The 16,931-nt window shown below is 37.0% G+C and overlaps 1 protein-coding gene and 1 pseudogene across 2 annotated transcripts in view; both read right to left on the reverse strand.

Annotated features, from left to right (window-relative positions):
- The window catches only part of GOSR1 (golgi SNAP receptor complex member 1), a 45,036-nt gene that overhangs the window by 14,148 nt on the left and 13,957 nt on the right, over window positions 1-16,931 (reverse strand). For both annotated transcript variants that reach the window (XM_049782677.1, XM_049782669.1), the window contains exon 6: window positions 11,254-11,328. In XM_049782677.1, coding sequence (XP_049638634.1) covers window positions 11,254-11,328 — 75 coding nt within the window. The remainder of the gene's footprint in view (window positions 1-11,253; window positions 11,329-16,931) is intronic.
- Window positions 14,072-14,783, reverse strand: LOC126014035 (cyclin-dependent kinase 5-like; annotated as a pseudogene).

Raw genomic sequence — 16,931 nt, forward strand, 5'->3', positions numbered from 1 at the left:
CAATAATAAAACAAATTCTACTGCAAGTTCAACAAACAAACTTTGTGGTAACAGATTACATGAAGATAAAAATAAAATAATTTACCAAATTAAGGGTTAAAAAGAAGATAACCTATTAGTTTTTGAATTGTTAAGATAAAAGTAGCTAATATTTATAGAGAGCCTATTATGAATCTTGTACCTGTTTAAATGTCTTGTTTTAATTCCATCCTTACAATTCTATGATATTTATCCTATCATTCTCACTATTTACAGATTTAAAATACTGTGGCAGGGGAAAGCAACTTGTCCATGGGTTACACAGGAATAGATAGAATTAGAATTCAAACTCTACGAGTCTAGACTACAGAGATAGTACAGTAGGTAAAACAACTGTCTTATATGCAGCTGACCCAAGTTTGATCCTTGGTTTCCCAAGCAAGTGGTCCCTGAGCAACACGGGTATGGTAGCCCTCAAACCAAAATCCAAGCAAAAAAGTCTCGGAATCTGATTTCAGAGATTGGCTCTTTACATCTCTTTTCCCATTTTCTTGACAATAAATTTTATTTCCTCTACTACTTCCTAACTTTAGCAAAAAGTTCTCTTGCAGTTCATTACCTTTTACTATTCTTCCCCTTCTCTCATCTAGTAACATTGATGTCATTGGACAATCTCCACATTCCATATTTTATCATCATTGCAGAGTATTTAAAAGGCTCAGAAGAGAGTCTATATTTCTACATCCAGCAGTTCTTTGATCTCTAAGAATGAACACAATAACACATTCCTTCTTTCATGTTTCTCAGGCATGGTAACTTCTTCCCTTCTCCACAGTCATCATTCAATTTTGTCTCAATAACAAACTAAAGGACTCTTCAAAAGATTCTCAAGATATTCACTATATCATCTGTCAAAAATATTTGAATGACCACTGCAATGACCACTTATGAGAAAAATTCTCAGAAAATTAGGAAAATATTTGTATCTTCAACTTGATATGAGAGTATTTAACAAAAGCACACAAAACACTTATTTCCCCCTAAGATTTTGAAAGGGTAAATAAGTTTATTCTTAATTCTCCCCACTTGAATTCAACAGTGCTGCCAGAAGTTAAGACAAGTGCAATAATTCTAGAAAAGAAAAGCATATAAGCTTTTGCCTTATATATGGAAGAAATAAATATTTATAGTTGTAGTTATAGTTCCCCCAAATTTCTACTGAAATTCCTAAAACTGGGTCAGATAGAAAGTATAGAGGTTAAAGTACTTGCTTTACACCTGGAAGACCCTAGTGTGATCCCGGCACCATATATAGTCTTTGGAGACACAGTCAGGAATGATCACTAAGCACTGTGACAGTAATAAGCCCTGAGCTCTGCTGGATATGGTCTAAAGGTCCGAAACAAACTAAACTCCTAAAACTAATAGGTAAGTTTAGCAAGACTGCAGAACCCAATATATACACAAAATTCTCAATTATACTTCCATTATATACTTCCAATTATACTTCCACATATACTAGTAATAAATATGGAAACACACAACTGAAAAATCTAATACTATTTGTTTAAAAAATAAAAATAAAGGGCCCGGAGAGATAGCACAGCGGCGTTTGCCTTGCAAGCAGCCGATCCAGGACCAAAGGTGGTTGGTTCGAATCCCGGTGTCCCATATGGTCCCCCGTGCCTGCCAGGAGCTATTTCTGAGCAGACAGCCAGGAGTAACCCCTGAGCACCGCTGGGTTGTGGCCCAAAAACCAAAAAAAATAAAAAATAAAAAAAAAATAAAAATAAAATAGGTATAAACTGAACAAAACCCATAAAGAAATTCTATGTTGAAAATTTAGAAATATTGATGAAAGAATCAATGATCTAAATAAATGAAGACATACCATGTTCATGGAAGACTCAACATAGTAAAGATGTCAATTCTCCCCATACTGATATACAGGTTTAATCAATTCCAAGATATAGACAAGATTATCTAAAATTTATATAGGAAGTAAAAGGAATTAGAATAGCTAAGCAATTTTGCAAAAGAAAGTAAAAAATGAGAAGAACCAATTTCACTGCTTACTATAAAACTATAGCAATCAAGACTACAAAGCACTAGCTGAGTTAGAGATGTACACAGATCAACAGAATGGAATATAGAACCCATAAATAGTCCCATGCAAATATATCCAACTTATTTCCTCATTTAATACTCAGAGTCCTTGAGGTAAATTTCTGAGTTGATTTTTAAAATAACTGAGGTAAAAATCCATAGAAAATGAAAAGAATCATTTTAAAAAAGGTACAAACCAATGGCATTTAGTATATATACCATGTTGTCCAATCACCTAAAATCTTTTACCCACCACAAAGTCATTCTGTTTTTTTGACAAAGATGCAAAGGCAACTCAATGTAAGAAAGAAAAGCTGGTTAATAGTAATTAAATGGGACCAGAGCAATGCACAGCAGGTAGGGAGTTTGCCTGGCATGCAGCTGACCTGAGTTCTATCACTGGCATGCCAGATGCCACCCACCCCAGCCTGCCAGAGTGGCTTCTGAATGCAGAGCCAGGAGTAACACCTAAGTGCTTGCCGACTGTGGCCAAAAAACAAACAAAAAAGTAATTAAAAAACATTTGTAGGTAAAAAAAAGAAACTTTTACTAAAGTTTTACATACACCTTATAAAAATGTTAACTCAAAAGGGAAACTAATTCAAATGTAAAAATGACAAAACTTTTAGGGAAAAAAAACTATTTTGAGATCTAGAGCTTGGCATAGCATTCTTTCTTTTTTTTTTTTTTTTTTTTTTTTTGGTTTTTGGGCCACACCCGTTTGACGCTCAGGGGTTACTCCTGGCTATGAGCTCAGAAATCGCCCCTGGCTTGGGGAGACCATATGGGACGCCGGGGGATCGAACCGCAGTCCGTCCTACGCTAGCGCTTGTAAGGCAGACACCTTACCTCTAGCGCCACCTTCCCGGCCCTGGCATAGCATTCTTAATTTGATACTTTAAAAGCATAATTAAGAAAGGAAATGTGCTAAATTTGTCTTCATCAAAATTTAAAACTTTTACTCTGTGACTCTGCTAAGAGAATGAAATACAAACTTCAAATTAGGAATAATATGTGTTAACTACACATATGACAAAGGATTGTATCTATAGCATAATTCTAAAAAATCTACAGAAAAAAAGGTCTTTAATGGTAAAAAAAAAAAAAGGTATGACATTTCACCAAAGAGAAACAAACAGCAACAGCAAATACACACAAAGAAAGACTTTAATATTAATCATTAGATTTTAGGGCAAGGCAAATTAAAACCACAATGAGATATCTCTATAGATGTAACAGAATGGTTCAAGTAAATAAAATATATGACTGCTCTGACATTCAGCCCAATGTAAAAACTTATATTCACCAAAAAACTTGTATACAAAACTTTATAGCAAACATATGCAGACTAGCCAAAAAATGGAGATAACTTAATACTCTTCAATGAATGCTTGAAAAAATCATAGTATATCTTTATTGTGGACTACTATGTTTTCAGCAATAAAAAATAAGCTAAGAAAAATATGAACGATGAATTTCAGAGAACTATGCTGAAAAAGTCTATTTTAAAAGGTTACAAATTTTATGATTCCATATATATAGAACTTTCTTTAATGACAAAGTACAGAAATGGAGAACATGGGCTGGAGATAAACACATGAGTTAAGGCACTTAGGTTCAACCGTTGGCACCAAATATGGATTCCCCTTAGTACAGAGTTAGGTAGTAAAAGCCCAAGCACTGCAGTTATGGATCAAAAAACAAAAGTTTTTCAAAAATGGAGAAAAGATTCACAGTTATCAGGGATTAATGAGATGAGTGAAGGAGGGAGAGAAATGGATATAGCTATTAAAGTACAAAATGTGAGTGATCACTGTGGTGACAAATTCTAACAGTATCAATATCATTGTCTTTTTGTTTGTTTATGGGCCACACCCAGCAATTCTCAGGGGACCATATGGGGTGCCAGGGATGAAACCTAGATGAGCCATGTGCAAGGCAAGCGCTATTCCCACTATAAAATCAATGGCTTTGACACCAATGTTGTTTTCTTGGTTATAATATTGTTATCATTTAAGAAGATAGTAACATGGGAATGCATGTAAATGCACATTTAATTTCAAATAAGTAGCTAAAAACTTACAAACTGAAGTGGTGAACAATGCATTAAACTAAATAGTAACCCACTCTGAAGTTAGAATAGCTGATATATAACTTAAATAGCATAAAATTGTAAGAGGGAACCGTTGTTACATTGCTATTCTTTTTGTTTGTTTGTTTTGGGCCAAATCAGGCAGCGCTCAGAAATCGCTCCTGGCTTGAAGGACCATATGAGACACCGGGGGATCGAACTGCGGCTCGGCCTGTTCTAGGTCAGCTAGGTGTGCAAGGCAAACACCCTACTGCTGCGCCACCACTCCTGCCCCGATACTTTGCTATTCAACTCAATTCATTCTGCTTAGGAAAAGACTACAAAGTTAAGCACATCACACAAATCATCAGAAAATCAGTCAGACACACTTCATTATTTCTACTATCTGATTTCGGTAAAATTTAAATATGCAATATCTCAAGCAGAGTTTGATGGGTTTGGTGGATCTGGGTGCAAAGCTGAGTATGTGGCCTTAGTAGCCTCCATCCTGTTTGGCCAAGTGTTACAAAGGACCAGTGGTGCCACATTCAGTGATACTGTAGTAGAAGGAAGGACATTTAGTAATACCATAAATGGTACAAATTTCCAGAACAAAAACTGGAATTTCAAGCATATACTGTAAAGCAATTTAAGCCAACAAAAAAGAACTTGGCTAAATAACTAGGATCTTCTGTCAAAAAATTAAGCAAAAAACCAAATGTGTGTGTGTGTGTGTCAAAAAATTAAGCAAAAAACCCAAATGTGTGTGTGTGTGTGTGTGTGTGTGTGTGTGTGTGTATAAAACAAACAAGTACAAATAAAAATTTTCTTTTTTCTTTTTTTCTTTTTTGGGCCACACTGCTCAGAAATGCTCCTAGCTTGGGAGACCGTATGGGATGCTGAGGAATCTCACCATGGTCTGTCCAAGGACAGTTGTGTGCGAGGCAAACACCCTACAGCAGCACCACTGCTCCGGTCCCAAAGACTTTTGTTTTTGTTTCATTTTGTTTTGGGCCACACCCAGTGACACTAAGGGGTATCCAAGCCCTATCACTGTGCTATCACTCCGGCCCCCAAATAAGAATTTTAAGTCAAGTCTTTTGGGACCTGGAGGGGAAATTCATAGAGCTTATATATGCCTACCATGCATGAGGCCCTGAGTTCAACACCCAGCATCATATTGCTCCCTGCCCCAGCACCACTAGGTATGGTGTTTTAAAAATGTATTTAGATTGATATAATTTTTTTCATTCTTTCACAAACTACAATAAATAAGATTGTCACTAACTGATAAGACCTCTGACATCTAGCACTATGACGTTGCAGTCTTCACTGAGAGTGAACCAGAAGTTCTTTACGGTCTTATGAAATTTGCATCTATATAATACATTTCTCAAAACAAGTTACCTGAATGCAATTAAGCTGCAATAGAATACACAAACCTGTTTTAGTGCTAATCGATATTTGGAAAACACAGAGACACAAAGATAAAACTAGATTATAACCACTCTTAGAAGTTTAATGATGTGTCATATATCCTTTCATTTTGGAAAGGAATTGTAAGAAATTGTAAGAAATATTTCATTGTAAGAAATATCTATTTCTACTTCCCTTTTCATGGTTTGTTTTATAAAGACATGAAGTTACAAAGGAACAAAAAAATGTTAAACACCTGTCAATCTGTAACACATAAACATTTGTGTTCATAATTCTATTTAAAGTTTCCAATTCTCCAGTAAATATCTAGGAGTTTGATCATATGGTGTTTAGAGTTGTAACAATCAACTGTTAAGTTTATAAAGTCACAAACTTTTCTCACTTATAATACCCCATTTGGTTCTTTAAAAATAGTACTTCAAAGAATACCATAAATATTTTGTTTGTATTTGTTTTGGGGCCACAACTGGCAGTACTTAGGGATTACTCCTGACTTTGCATTCAAAGATCACTCCAGGTTGGCTCAAGGATCATATGGGTTGCTGGGGACTGAAACCAAGCAAGCTGTGTGCAAGTCAAGTGTCTTACTTACCTGCTGCATGTAGTATGTGGCCCCGATAAACATGATTTTATACTTATTATTTTTCTAACCAGAATGAATTCCCAAAGGGGAAGTTACTGAGTCTGATTAATCTTTGATTCCCTAGAGTCTAATACAGCACCTTGCTCACAGGAGACATTCATTAAATACTTGACAAATGAATAGAGGAGTAACAAACATTTGTTGAATTAATAATCAACCCAAGTTGACACTGAACAATCTCTATAAATCTCCCCATGGGGGGGGGGATGCAACATTTTATCAGATAAAAAGATACATTTGAGGAAAGAAAATTTCTCACTACAGAAAACTGCCTTCAACTTGAATGTTTTACTCTTTACCAATGCCATGTTCCAACAGAAGATGACTATCATGTCACTACAGCTCCAAATTCTATGAATTTATTTTCTTTTTAATTTAGTTTCTTTTTTTTAAGTCTTTAAGTACTGCCAGGCAGCACTTAGAATTTAGTCCTGGCTCTGTTCATAGATCTCTCCTGGCAGTACTCAGGAACCAGATGGAATATAAGGAACTGAACCCAACTATATGCAATCTGCTGTACTCCTTCTGATCCCTACTTGTTTGTTTGTGAAATATCATTATACAGAATTCCACTTTATGATCCTGCATGCTATAGAAATATTTAAAGTACTCAGGACCCCCAACTATCAAGAGTATGTCTTAAGTCTTCTCCATTATTCCTATCATTTCTTTAGCAGTGGACCCAACAAGAAGACTTTTGCAGGGCTGGAGCGATAGCACAGTGGTAGGGTGTTTGCCTTGCACGCAGCAGATCCAGAATGGACCTGGTTCGATCCCTGGGGTCCCATAAGGTCCCCCAGCCAGGAGTGATTTCTGAGTGCATAGCCAGGAGTAACCCTGAGTGTCACCGGGTGTGGCCCAAAATCCAAAAAAAGTTAAAAGGAAAAAAAGAAAAACAAGACCTTTGCAGTAAAAAAACAAAACAAAACAAAACAAAAAAAAACAAACAAAACCAAAAAATAACATAAAATAAAAAAATAAATATTTAAAGTATTTTATTTTGAGTAACTGTCTTTTTAAATTGACATGGATTTTTAAGCTGACTTGATTAATACATCTAATCTGTAATTCAAAATGTAAATCATGACAGGCCCACAAATCAAGAATTATTCATAAAAATACACAGAGCTTCCTACTATAAATGAAATCTTTGGCTTTAATCTTTAGCTAATTGTACATACTTTCAAATTTTATTCTTTTTCAATATTCTACTTAATTGTATTATTGTTGGCAAGAAAACAATAATCACGAATCACTTTTTACATATGCAACTAAGTTTCAATTTCTCTTGGTAAGTTTTCAAATACCTGCCAACTATGGGAAGAAAGTATTGCTATAATGTGTGTCAGGGTTAAATAATTGGGACTGTATATGGCAAATCACTTTTGTGAACTATAATAAATTAATTTCTTCTTGGAGTAGTGCACTAGTTAAAGGATTCTGAGGCTCAATTTGGAGGCCTCAGAAAGAAAAAAAAAAAGAAAGGTTAAGTGAATAACCTGTAAATTTCAGTGTCATGGTGGCTGAGATTTTCAATGAGAAAGAGTAAAAAAAGAATGAATGTGAAATGAAGAGTCAAAAAGAGTACAGAGGGCAGGGCCTTTGCACTGCATTGAGTTAGACTCAGGTTCAATCTCTGGGCCCCATATGGTCCCCTGAATACCACTAGGAAAGACCCCAAAGCTGGGAATACACACTGAGTACTATAGGGTATGGCTGAAAACAAGGAAAATATTACAAACCAGCATTCATTTTTAAAGAAAAACGTATTAAGGAAAACTGGTCAAAACTAGTCTGGTATTCATTCATTAGAGCTTTTTACTGTTCAGGCAAAATTGAGTATTTTTGAAAAGAAGTTGTAGAAATTTACATTGACATGAAAAAGATGAAACTTTTAAGAATAGGAATTCTAAAAAGTCGGATCCCTTTACACAAAATCAAACTAGTTAACTGAGTTACTGGGTATTTAAAAAGTATTAATAAAGATCAAAATAAAAATATTCTCAAATCAGTGCTTAAAGAGGCCACACAGTTTTTGTCTCTTTTATAAGGGATGAAGTACTTAAGGCTTATTCATGGCTCTATGCTCAGAGATCACTCCTAGCAGTGCTTAGGGGACCATAGATAGAGGTCAGTTGAGTGCAAGGCAAGTGCTTTAACCCCAGTACTTACAGCTCACCTCACAGTTTCAGTATCTAAAGTTATTCTAAAAGTTTTGCCAGTTATTCAAAGTATTTAGCAAATACTATCAACATTGGAAAAATAAAACCCTCATTTTTCTATTTTTTTCATAATTTTATTACCTAAGAATATTTTTAATTTACACAAAATGATTTTCTAAAATGTACCGTATTTTCCGGCATATAAGACGACTTTTGAAACAAAAAAAAGTCAACCGAAAATCGGGGTCGTCTTTTTTTTTTTTTGGTTTTTGGTTTTTGGTTTTTGGGTCACACCCGGCGGTGCTCAGGGGTTAATCCTGGCTGTCTGCTCAGAAATAGCTCCTGGCAGGCATGGGGGACAATATGGGACACTGGGATTCGAACCAACCACCTTTGATCCTGGATCGGCTGCTTGCAAGACAAACGCCGCTGTGCTATCTCTCCGGGCCTGGGGGGGGGGGGGTCGTCTTATACGCCGAGTATATCCCGAAAAATGTTTCAATATGCTAAACGAAAACTGTCTGAATATTGCCACAAAACGAATTTTCCAACTCAATCCTGCACCAATCACTGCCAGGCTGCTTGGACTGCCTCTCTAACTCAGCCAATTCAAGTAGGCTTTTTATGCATGCAAATTATACAGTGTTCTGTACCCGAATCTACACTGTAAAAAGCCTGCTCAGATTGGCCAGAGTCAGAGAGGACGTCTACTACAGTATAACTTTTGGACCTTTGCTTGTTGTGATTGGGTCACTGTGGAAGATACAGTTGTAGCACAGGAACATTCTGTCTTATACAGCAAATATAGGCCTAAACTTATGCTTTAACTGTAAAATTAGGGGGTTGTCTTATACGCCAGAAAATACGGTATTTGAATTAAGCTCTTGTTTTCAGTCTCAAGAATTTTCCAAATTCATGAGAATCATTTTATCTAACTTTATTCTGACTCTATTTTGTACTTTGATGAAACAACAATAGAATATACCTTCAGGAACTAAAGTGACAATACAGTGGATAAGGCACCTTGCATGTGCCTGACTAAGTTTTGATCCCTGGCATTCCATATGGTTCCCTAAGCCTTCCATGATTGACCCCTGAGCTGAGACTGGAGGTAAGCCCTAATAACCATCAGAAGTGACCCCCAACCTCCCAACGCTCTCATTATTTTTACAACTCTAAACACATTACTTGTTTGTGTGCTAATATTATCTCATTGTTTTCATGTTAAAATGATATATATATCATTTTATATCATATATATATATATATATATAAAAGATATATATTTTTTTGTTTTGTTTTGTTTTGTTTTTGGGTCAGACCCGGCAGTGCTCAGGGTACCTTATGGGATGCGGGGATTCAAACCACAGTCCTTCTGCATGAAAGGCAGACTATCTTACCTCCAGACTATCTCTCCGGCCCACACCAAAAGGTTTTAAAATTAAATAAAATTCAGAAATTTTTCATATAAAATTTATAATAACATGCTCTGAAACAAAAATATACATGCATGCAAATCCTCTGGCAGATTATTTTAAGCATCAAATCATTCCTCTTTAAATAATCAAACTACAGTAATTTTGTTTACTTCTGAAATACTGGTAAACCTAATCTTTATTTTGTGTTACTTGAGAATGCCTGGTTTTGTATCTGATGCTAAATTATATTTCAGAGATCCTTTCAAATACCAAAGTATTCACTCAAGCTATGAATAACAATAAACATTTAACTAGGAAACACTGCCCCCTTGTGCCAATTAATACTATACAATACATCAGAACATGAACAACTTCTTTTGGGGAGAAGGGTGGTTGGGCCACATGTGGTGGTGCTCACTCAGGACTTACTCCTGGCTTTACACTCAGGAATCATTACTGGTAGTGCTTGAGGGACCATAAGGGATTCCAAGGATTGGACCTGGATTGGCTGCATGCAAGGCAAACACACTACCTTTCTCTGTACTATCTCTCTGATCCCAAAATGGTAATTAAATGGTAATTAAAAAAATTAAATAATGCATTATTGTAATATGAACATGACTAATATATAATATCCACCTGAAATATAAAAAATTCCTAATACTTTTACTCTAGAATATGATTTATAAATCATTATGTCAGGAAAGAGACAGAATAGGTACAACTTAGTCCAACGCTAAATGCCTTCCCACATGGGGAATTCCTTATCTTTTCTCCTCTATTTTTCCAATACTTTTTTACCTTCTTAAAAAAATAAAATAGGTATAATATAATACTCATAAATATGTTAATTTTTAGGCATCTTATGAAATTTGGGAAAATAAAAAAATAAAAGTAAAATAATAAAAAAAATAAGAAAAATTTTCTTTTAATCTAATGCACAGCCAATTATCTTTTTTTATTTATTTGTTTTGGGGCCACACCTGGTGACACTCAGGGATTACTCCTGGCTATGTGCTCAGAAATCGCTACTGGCTTGGGGGACTATATGGGATGCCGGGGATAGAAACCAGGCCCAACCTGGGTCAGCTGCGTGCAAGGCAAACGCCCTACCACTGCGCTATCACTCCAGCCCCATAGTCAATCATCCTTTATAAAACTTATATATGTAAATGGTAACGGGTCTTTCAAACATGATTTGCTACAGTATTATCATCACTATTGTTATTAACACTTGATAGGGCACAATATTAGAGCAACAAATCTGATAAAGAATAGAACATTAAACAAGCTAGTGATAGAAAGCAGATTTTAGATATCTGACACCAGAGCTTGACTAAGATATTTATGGCTGAATGATAAAGGCACTTCATACAGTTTACCATAACATTTTTACATGAGATATTATACAGTATGAATATATTCTGCAATACTTACTTTCGCAGGTGGTCATGTTCTTTCAAAAACAATTCAGTTCTTCTGTTGTTTATACCAGACCCACTTTTATAAGATCTAGAAAAAAGGAAAAAAACATTTTTCATAGATAATGCAAAAAAGATTAATTTTTAAGTTAATATCCACAACAGAAAAACTGAGTCCATTGTTTAGAATGAACAATTAAAATGTTTAACACTTTCAATGATTCTAAAACTATTAACCTATTTTTGTTTTCTTTGTGGCCAACCAGCAGCACTCAGGGATTACTCCTGGCTCTGCACTCAGAGATTCCTCTGAGCTCAGGCAGTCACAGGGGTCGTATGGGATGCCTGGTATTGAACCTGGGTCAGTTGTATGCAAGGCAAACGTACCCATTGTGCTATCACTCTGGCCCGTTATCTATTTTATACAAACTTGCATTCAATGCAAGTGACTTAACCTTTGCACTATTTCTCTGGGTCTGAATACTTCTTTAATTTAAGAATTCATTAGTTTTCACTTAAATAATTCTATTCTTTTTGAGGAGAGGTAGGCAGTTCTCAGGATCAAATCCAGGTCTCATGAAAGCCATGAGATTTGTTTTATCCCTAGCCCAACATTCTTAAACAAACAAAATTGAACATTTTCTTAAATAAACAAAATCGAACTTCGTTATCTCCTACAATAAAAAATATTTTAAATTTATTGAGGTAACTATGTATGTACCTGCATGTTTTAGGATACAATGTTATCATAGCACACCTATTACTGAAGTGCCAATATCCCTCCTCCATAGAATTGTCCCTTTTAATTCTTTTTTTTGTTGTTGTTCGTTTTTTTTTTTTGGTGGGAGGTCACACTATGTGATGCTCAGGGGTTACTCCTGGCTCTGGACTCAGAAATTGCTCGTGGAAGGCTGGAGGATCATATGGGATGCTGGGAATCAACCACTGTCAGTCCTGGGTCGGCCATGTGCAAGGCAAACGCCTTACCTCCATGCTATCTCTCCGAACCCTTGACTTTTTTTTTTTTTAAATACCATATACCATGTTGTTTCTGATGTAGTCTTTTCATTTTGACTCATATTCTTGTGCTCTGCTGACCACCCAGCTACTGTTTCTTTGAACTCACCTAATAACTTCAGAGTATCAGTTTGGTTTTTTTTTTTTTGTTTTGTTTTTTGGGAGGGGGGAGGCTGTCAAACTTGGCAGCGCTCAGGGGTTACTCCTGGCTCTATGGCTCAGAAATCGCACCTGGCAGGCTGGGAGGACTATATGGGATGCTGGGATTCAAACCACTGTCCTTCTGTATGCAAGGCTCTACCGCTATGCTATCTCTCTGGCCCCCAGAGTATCACTGTTTGAAGATTTATTGGTATTATGTCTTCGGTGATATTGTACTCGCTCAGTGAGCTTGTTGAATTTTTACATCCCCCGCCATTAGTTTCCTAGTGTTCTAGCTGTGCTGTGGTTGAGTCTTTGTACTTAATTCCCCTGGAAGATTCAAAGGGATCAATGGATTCTGGAGGTTGCTCTCTGTCTTCTCTGCCCATCTTCACAGAATGACAGCAAGAATAACTATGAGCAGCAAATAATTTTTTGTGTAGATCTGGTGGCTCATGTGGCTGCACACTTTACAGTTTAAACCCATAGAATATTCTACCATGAACCTTTTCCCCTCAGGATTGTTTTGGCTATTTGGAGGTTTGTGGTTCCATACAACTTTAGGATTATTTTGGGACCAGAGAGATATTACAGTGGGCAAGGTACTTGTATTGCATGCAGCTAAACTAGGTTCAATCACCAGCAATTCATATGGTTCCATATGTCCTGCCAGGAATAAAGCCTAAGCATCACTGGGTGTGGCACAAACAAACCAAACCCAATTTTAGAAGTATTTGCATCCCATATTTCAAACATATCATTAGAAATTTGATAGGTATTACACTGAATTGCATACTACTTTGGTAAGAGAGTCATTTTAACAAGGTTAAATCTTTTTTTTTTTTTTTTTTTTTTGGTTTTTGGGCCACACCTGGCGGTGCTCAGGGGTTACTCCTGGCTGTTTGCTCAGAAATAGCTCCTGGCAGACACGGGGGACCATATGGGACACCGGGATTCGAACCAACCACCTTTGGTTCTGGATCGGCTGCTTGCAAGGCAAACACCGCTGTGCTATCTCTCCGGGCCCAGGTTAAATCTTCTAATCTATAAATATGGAATATTTGTTGGGACCTGAATTCTAAATAAGGAGGGACGCCATTTTGTAAAAGCCACATGGCAGGCTTCTTCTTAGGTTCTGAGCAGGGAGAAACAAAATTTTGTAAGGACCACATGGTGTGAGCCTTTTTCCATAGATCCCTCCTCCTTCTACCTGGCCATACTAGGTAGCCTATCAGGGAAGGACAAAGGAGCAATAGGAAGGTACCCCTAAATAAGAGCCAATTATTTTAAAGATCATCAGAAAGCTAAACCTCCCTATATCCCTATCCTATATAATTCCATTCACAATCCTAGGCAAGGTTCTTTCATCCTTCGTGGGAGAAAACCCTGACTGGTCAGTTAGGAGCTGTTGGCAGGCAGAATAAAGTTTAAACTTTACTCCAATTTGTGTGATCTCGTCCTTTGATTTCTGGACCCTAACATTTGGGGGGCTCATCCGGGATTTGAAAAACAGTGACCCAGCCACCAAGGCTTCCTAGGTCCCACGAATACACTGGGACACCCTTGAGGTATGTGAAGGTATGTGAAGGTATGTGAGGTATGTGAAGGCCTAGAAATGGAGCTCCGGGGAAGCCCTAGGGAGAAACTAGACGCAGTACGGCTCCCGAGGCAGAGGACTAGAGGGACACCCTAGTTCTCCCAGGGGTCACACTGTGGGGTACCCACGTGGGTTTGGTCATGGTGGGTCACTGTTCCTCAGTGGTTGTACCCAGCGATTGGAAGATACTCTTCAGCTGGTCATCCATGTCATTGTCAGAAAAGAGGGTCTGTCCTGCATTGGCTAGTTCTGCAAAGATGCAACCAGCTGATCACATGCCAATGGATGTGCAGTACAGTTTGGCTCCAAAGACGATATCCAGTGGCGGTTCTAGTGTGACCACCTCAGCAGATAACAGTGCACGGGGATACCAAAGGCTTGAGCCAAGCAGAGTTTCAGCCCCAGGTTCCTGTTCATGAGCAAGTTCTGGGGCTTCAAGTCCCTGTGCAGCACTTTGTGTTGTGTCTGTGACTGTCCAGGCCTTTGAGCAGCTGGAAGAGGAAGGATTTCAAGATTTCTGGACCTAGGTCATCATTGCAGCTGATCAAAATACTTCTTCAGGTCCTGATTGCAGAATCCAAATGCTAAAATCAGCTTCTTGTCACTACATAGGACATCAGAAAGCCTGACAACGTTCTTGTGCTTCAACTCTTTGAGAGAGATTTCAGAGGGCAGAATTCGGTACCCCTCATCGTTGTCATCCAGCTGCACCTGTTTCAAAGCCACAATCTCATGGTCTCCTGGCTTTTGTCTTTGAACACTGTTCCATAGATGCCTTCCCCAAGTTTTTTGTATTTTAATCAGGGTGGCTATCTTATTCTATAAAATTTTTAAAATAAAATTGTACCTGGACTTTTTACTTTTCTTTCAGTGGAAGAGATTTCTTTATATTAGTTTGGTTAGTCTTCTGCTTCTCTATATTATTCTTTTATTGTTTCTAACAGTATTTTGGAGGAGTCTTTAAAGTTTTTATGTTTATTATCAATTTTTCTGCAACTAACTATATACTCTTTATTTTCCAATTTGGATCCTTTATCTTTTTTTTTGCCTAATGTGACTTCCAATGTTATGTTTAACAGTGGTAAAAGTGAACTTCCTTATCTTGCACCTGATCTTTTTTTTTTTTTTTTCTCTTTTGGTTTTTGGTTTTTGGGTCACACCTGGCAGCGCTCAGGGGCCATTCCTGGCTCTATGCTCAGAAATCACTCCTGACAGGCCCAGGGGACCATATAGGATGCTGAGATTTGAACCACTGCCCTTCAGCATGCAAGGCAAACACCCTACCTCCATGCTATCTCTCTGGCCTCTCTTGCACCTGATCTTAAAGGAAAAGCTTTCAGTTTTCTGTCACTGACTACAGATCTGTTACATATGGCCTTTATTTTGTTTAAGTTTCTTATCACGCTAGATATGTGCTCTATCATCTGAACTCACTCCACCCCCAGCCCCATCCTGTGTCCTTGCCAGCCCTTATCTTCTAGATTCTTACTTTCTCTAAGTATAAATGTCAGACTGATATCAGAACACAGCATGGGTGAAAAGATACTGAAATCTTCATTTCTTTTATATAGGAACCAGGCTTCCTTCATAATGGCACATGCATTGATTAATGGAAGCCCAAGGAACACTAACAGGAAGCTAAAAGTGTCTAGTTTGGGCAATCTAAGAATTTTTACCTTGGTCTTCATTGTTACTTTTAACATTTTCAAGTTTATGGGGGTATTATTATTTAGTTATTTTGGGGAGGTATATGTGCTGTTGAAGTGAGCGTTTTTTTTTTTAAATTGAATCACTGTGAATTACAAACTTATTCATGATTGAGTTTCAGTATACCCTCTTGCTCCCTAGTCTACCTCTATGGCAGACATTTTTTTTTTTTTTTTTCTGTTTTGTTTGCTTGCTTTTGGGTCACATCCAGTAGTGCTCAGGGATCATTCCTAGCAGTGCCCAGGGGACGATAAGGGTGGTGGAGATTGAACCCATGTTGGCTGCATGCAAGGCAAACACACTACCCACTATATTAAAGGGCTCTGCTCCTCTCCGTTTTTTCCCTTTAGGTGCTGTGGTTTGCAATATTGTAATGGAAAGGATATCAGTCATATCACTTACCCTATTCTCAGCACTCAGTTCTTGTCCAGAAAAACTACTTTCTACCATTGTCATTATGTCCTTTTCTGTCTCCCTCCCCTCCTTGTGGCAAGCTTAATACTAAGGAATATTTATCCTGCTGTTTCTTCTTGTTTCTATCGTCTTTAGATATTAGTTATTACCCTACTATATATTTTTATATCCTGTAAGAGTGAGATCATTCTGTGTCTGTCTATCCCTCTCCCTTGACTCACTCTACTCATATACTCTCCAGGTAATTCATGTATCAGCAAATTTCTAAACTTCATTTTTCTTTTCTTTTTTTTTTAATTTCATTATTCTGTGGGTATTCCATTTTATATATGTACCACAACTTCTCTGTCCACTCATCTATTCTTGGGCAGTTGGGTTGTTTCCAGATTTTGGCTATAGGGAATAGAGCTGCAATGAACACAGATGTCTTTTCTTTGTGGGTTTTTTTTTATTTGTCCCTTGGGATATAAAACTCCTATATTATCTGTCGTCCCCGGTCTTTCATTTCTACCTTCTTTGATTAATATAATCTTACCCATGATTGGCAATTAGGAAACAGTGTAGTGAAAGAATATGTTTGTTTTCTGGTCATAATTCAGAAATCAACTTATTGTTGTTGTTCATTACTAGTTATTCCCACAAACTGGTAAAGCTGAATGCTTATACATAAGACTATCTTTTAAATTGGTTCTCAATGTATTTCTTAAAACATGTATGTAAAGAGACTACAGTTACTTAAAAACTTTTATATGTTCCTGAAAACTAAAAACACTTAAAAATATGGCAAAGTATTCTTTTTTAAAACTTCTTAAACAAAA

The sequence above is a fragment of the Suncus etruscus genome, chromosome 1 (genome assembly GCF_024139225.1).
Source record: "Suncus etruscus isolate mSunEtr1 chromosome 1, mSunEtr1.pri.cur, whole genome shotgun sequence".
Taxonomy (NCBI): domain Eukaryota; kingdom Metazoa; phylum Chordata; class Mammalia; order Eulipotyphla; family Soricidae; genus Suncus; species Suncus etruscus.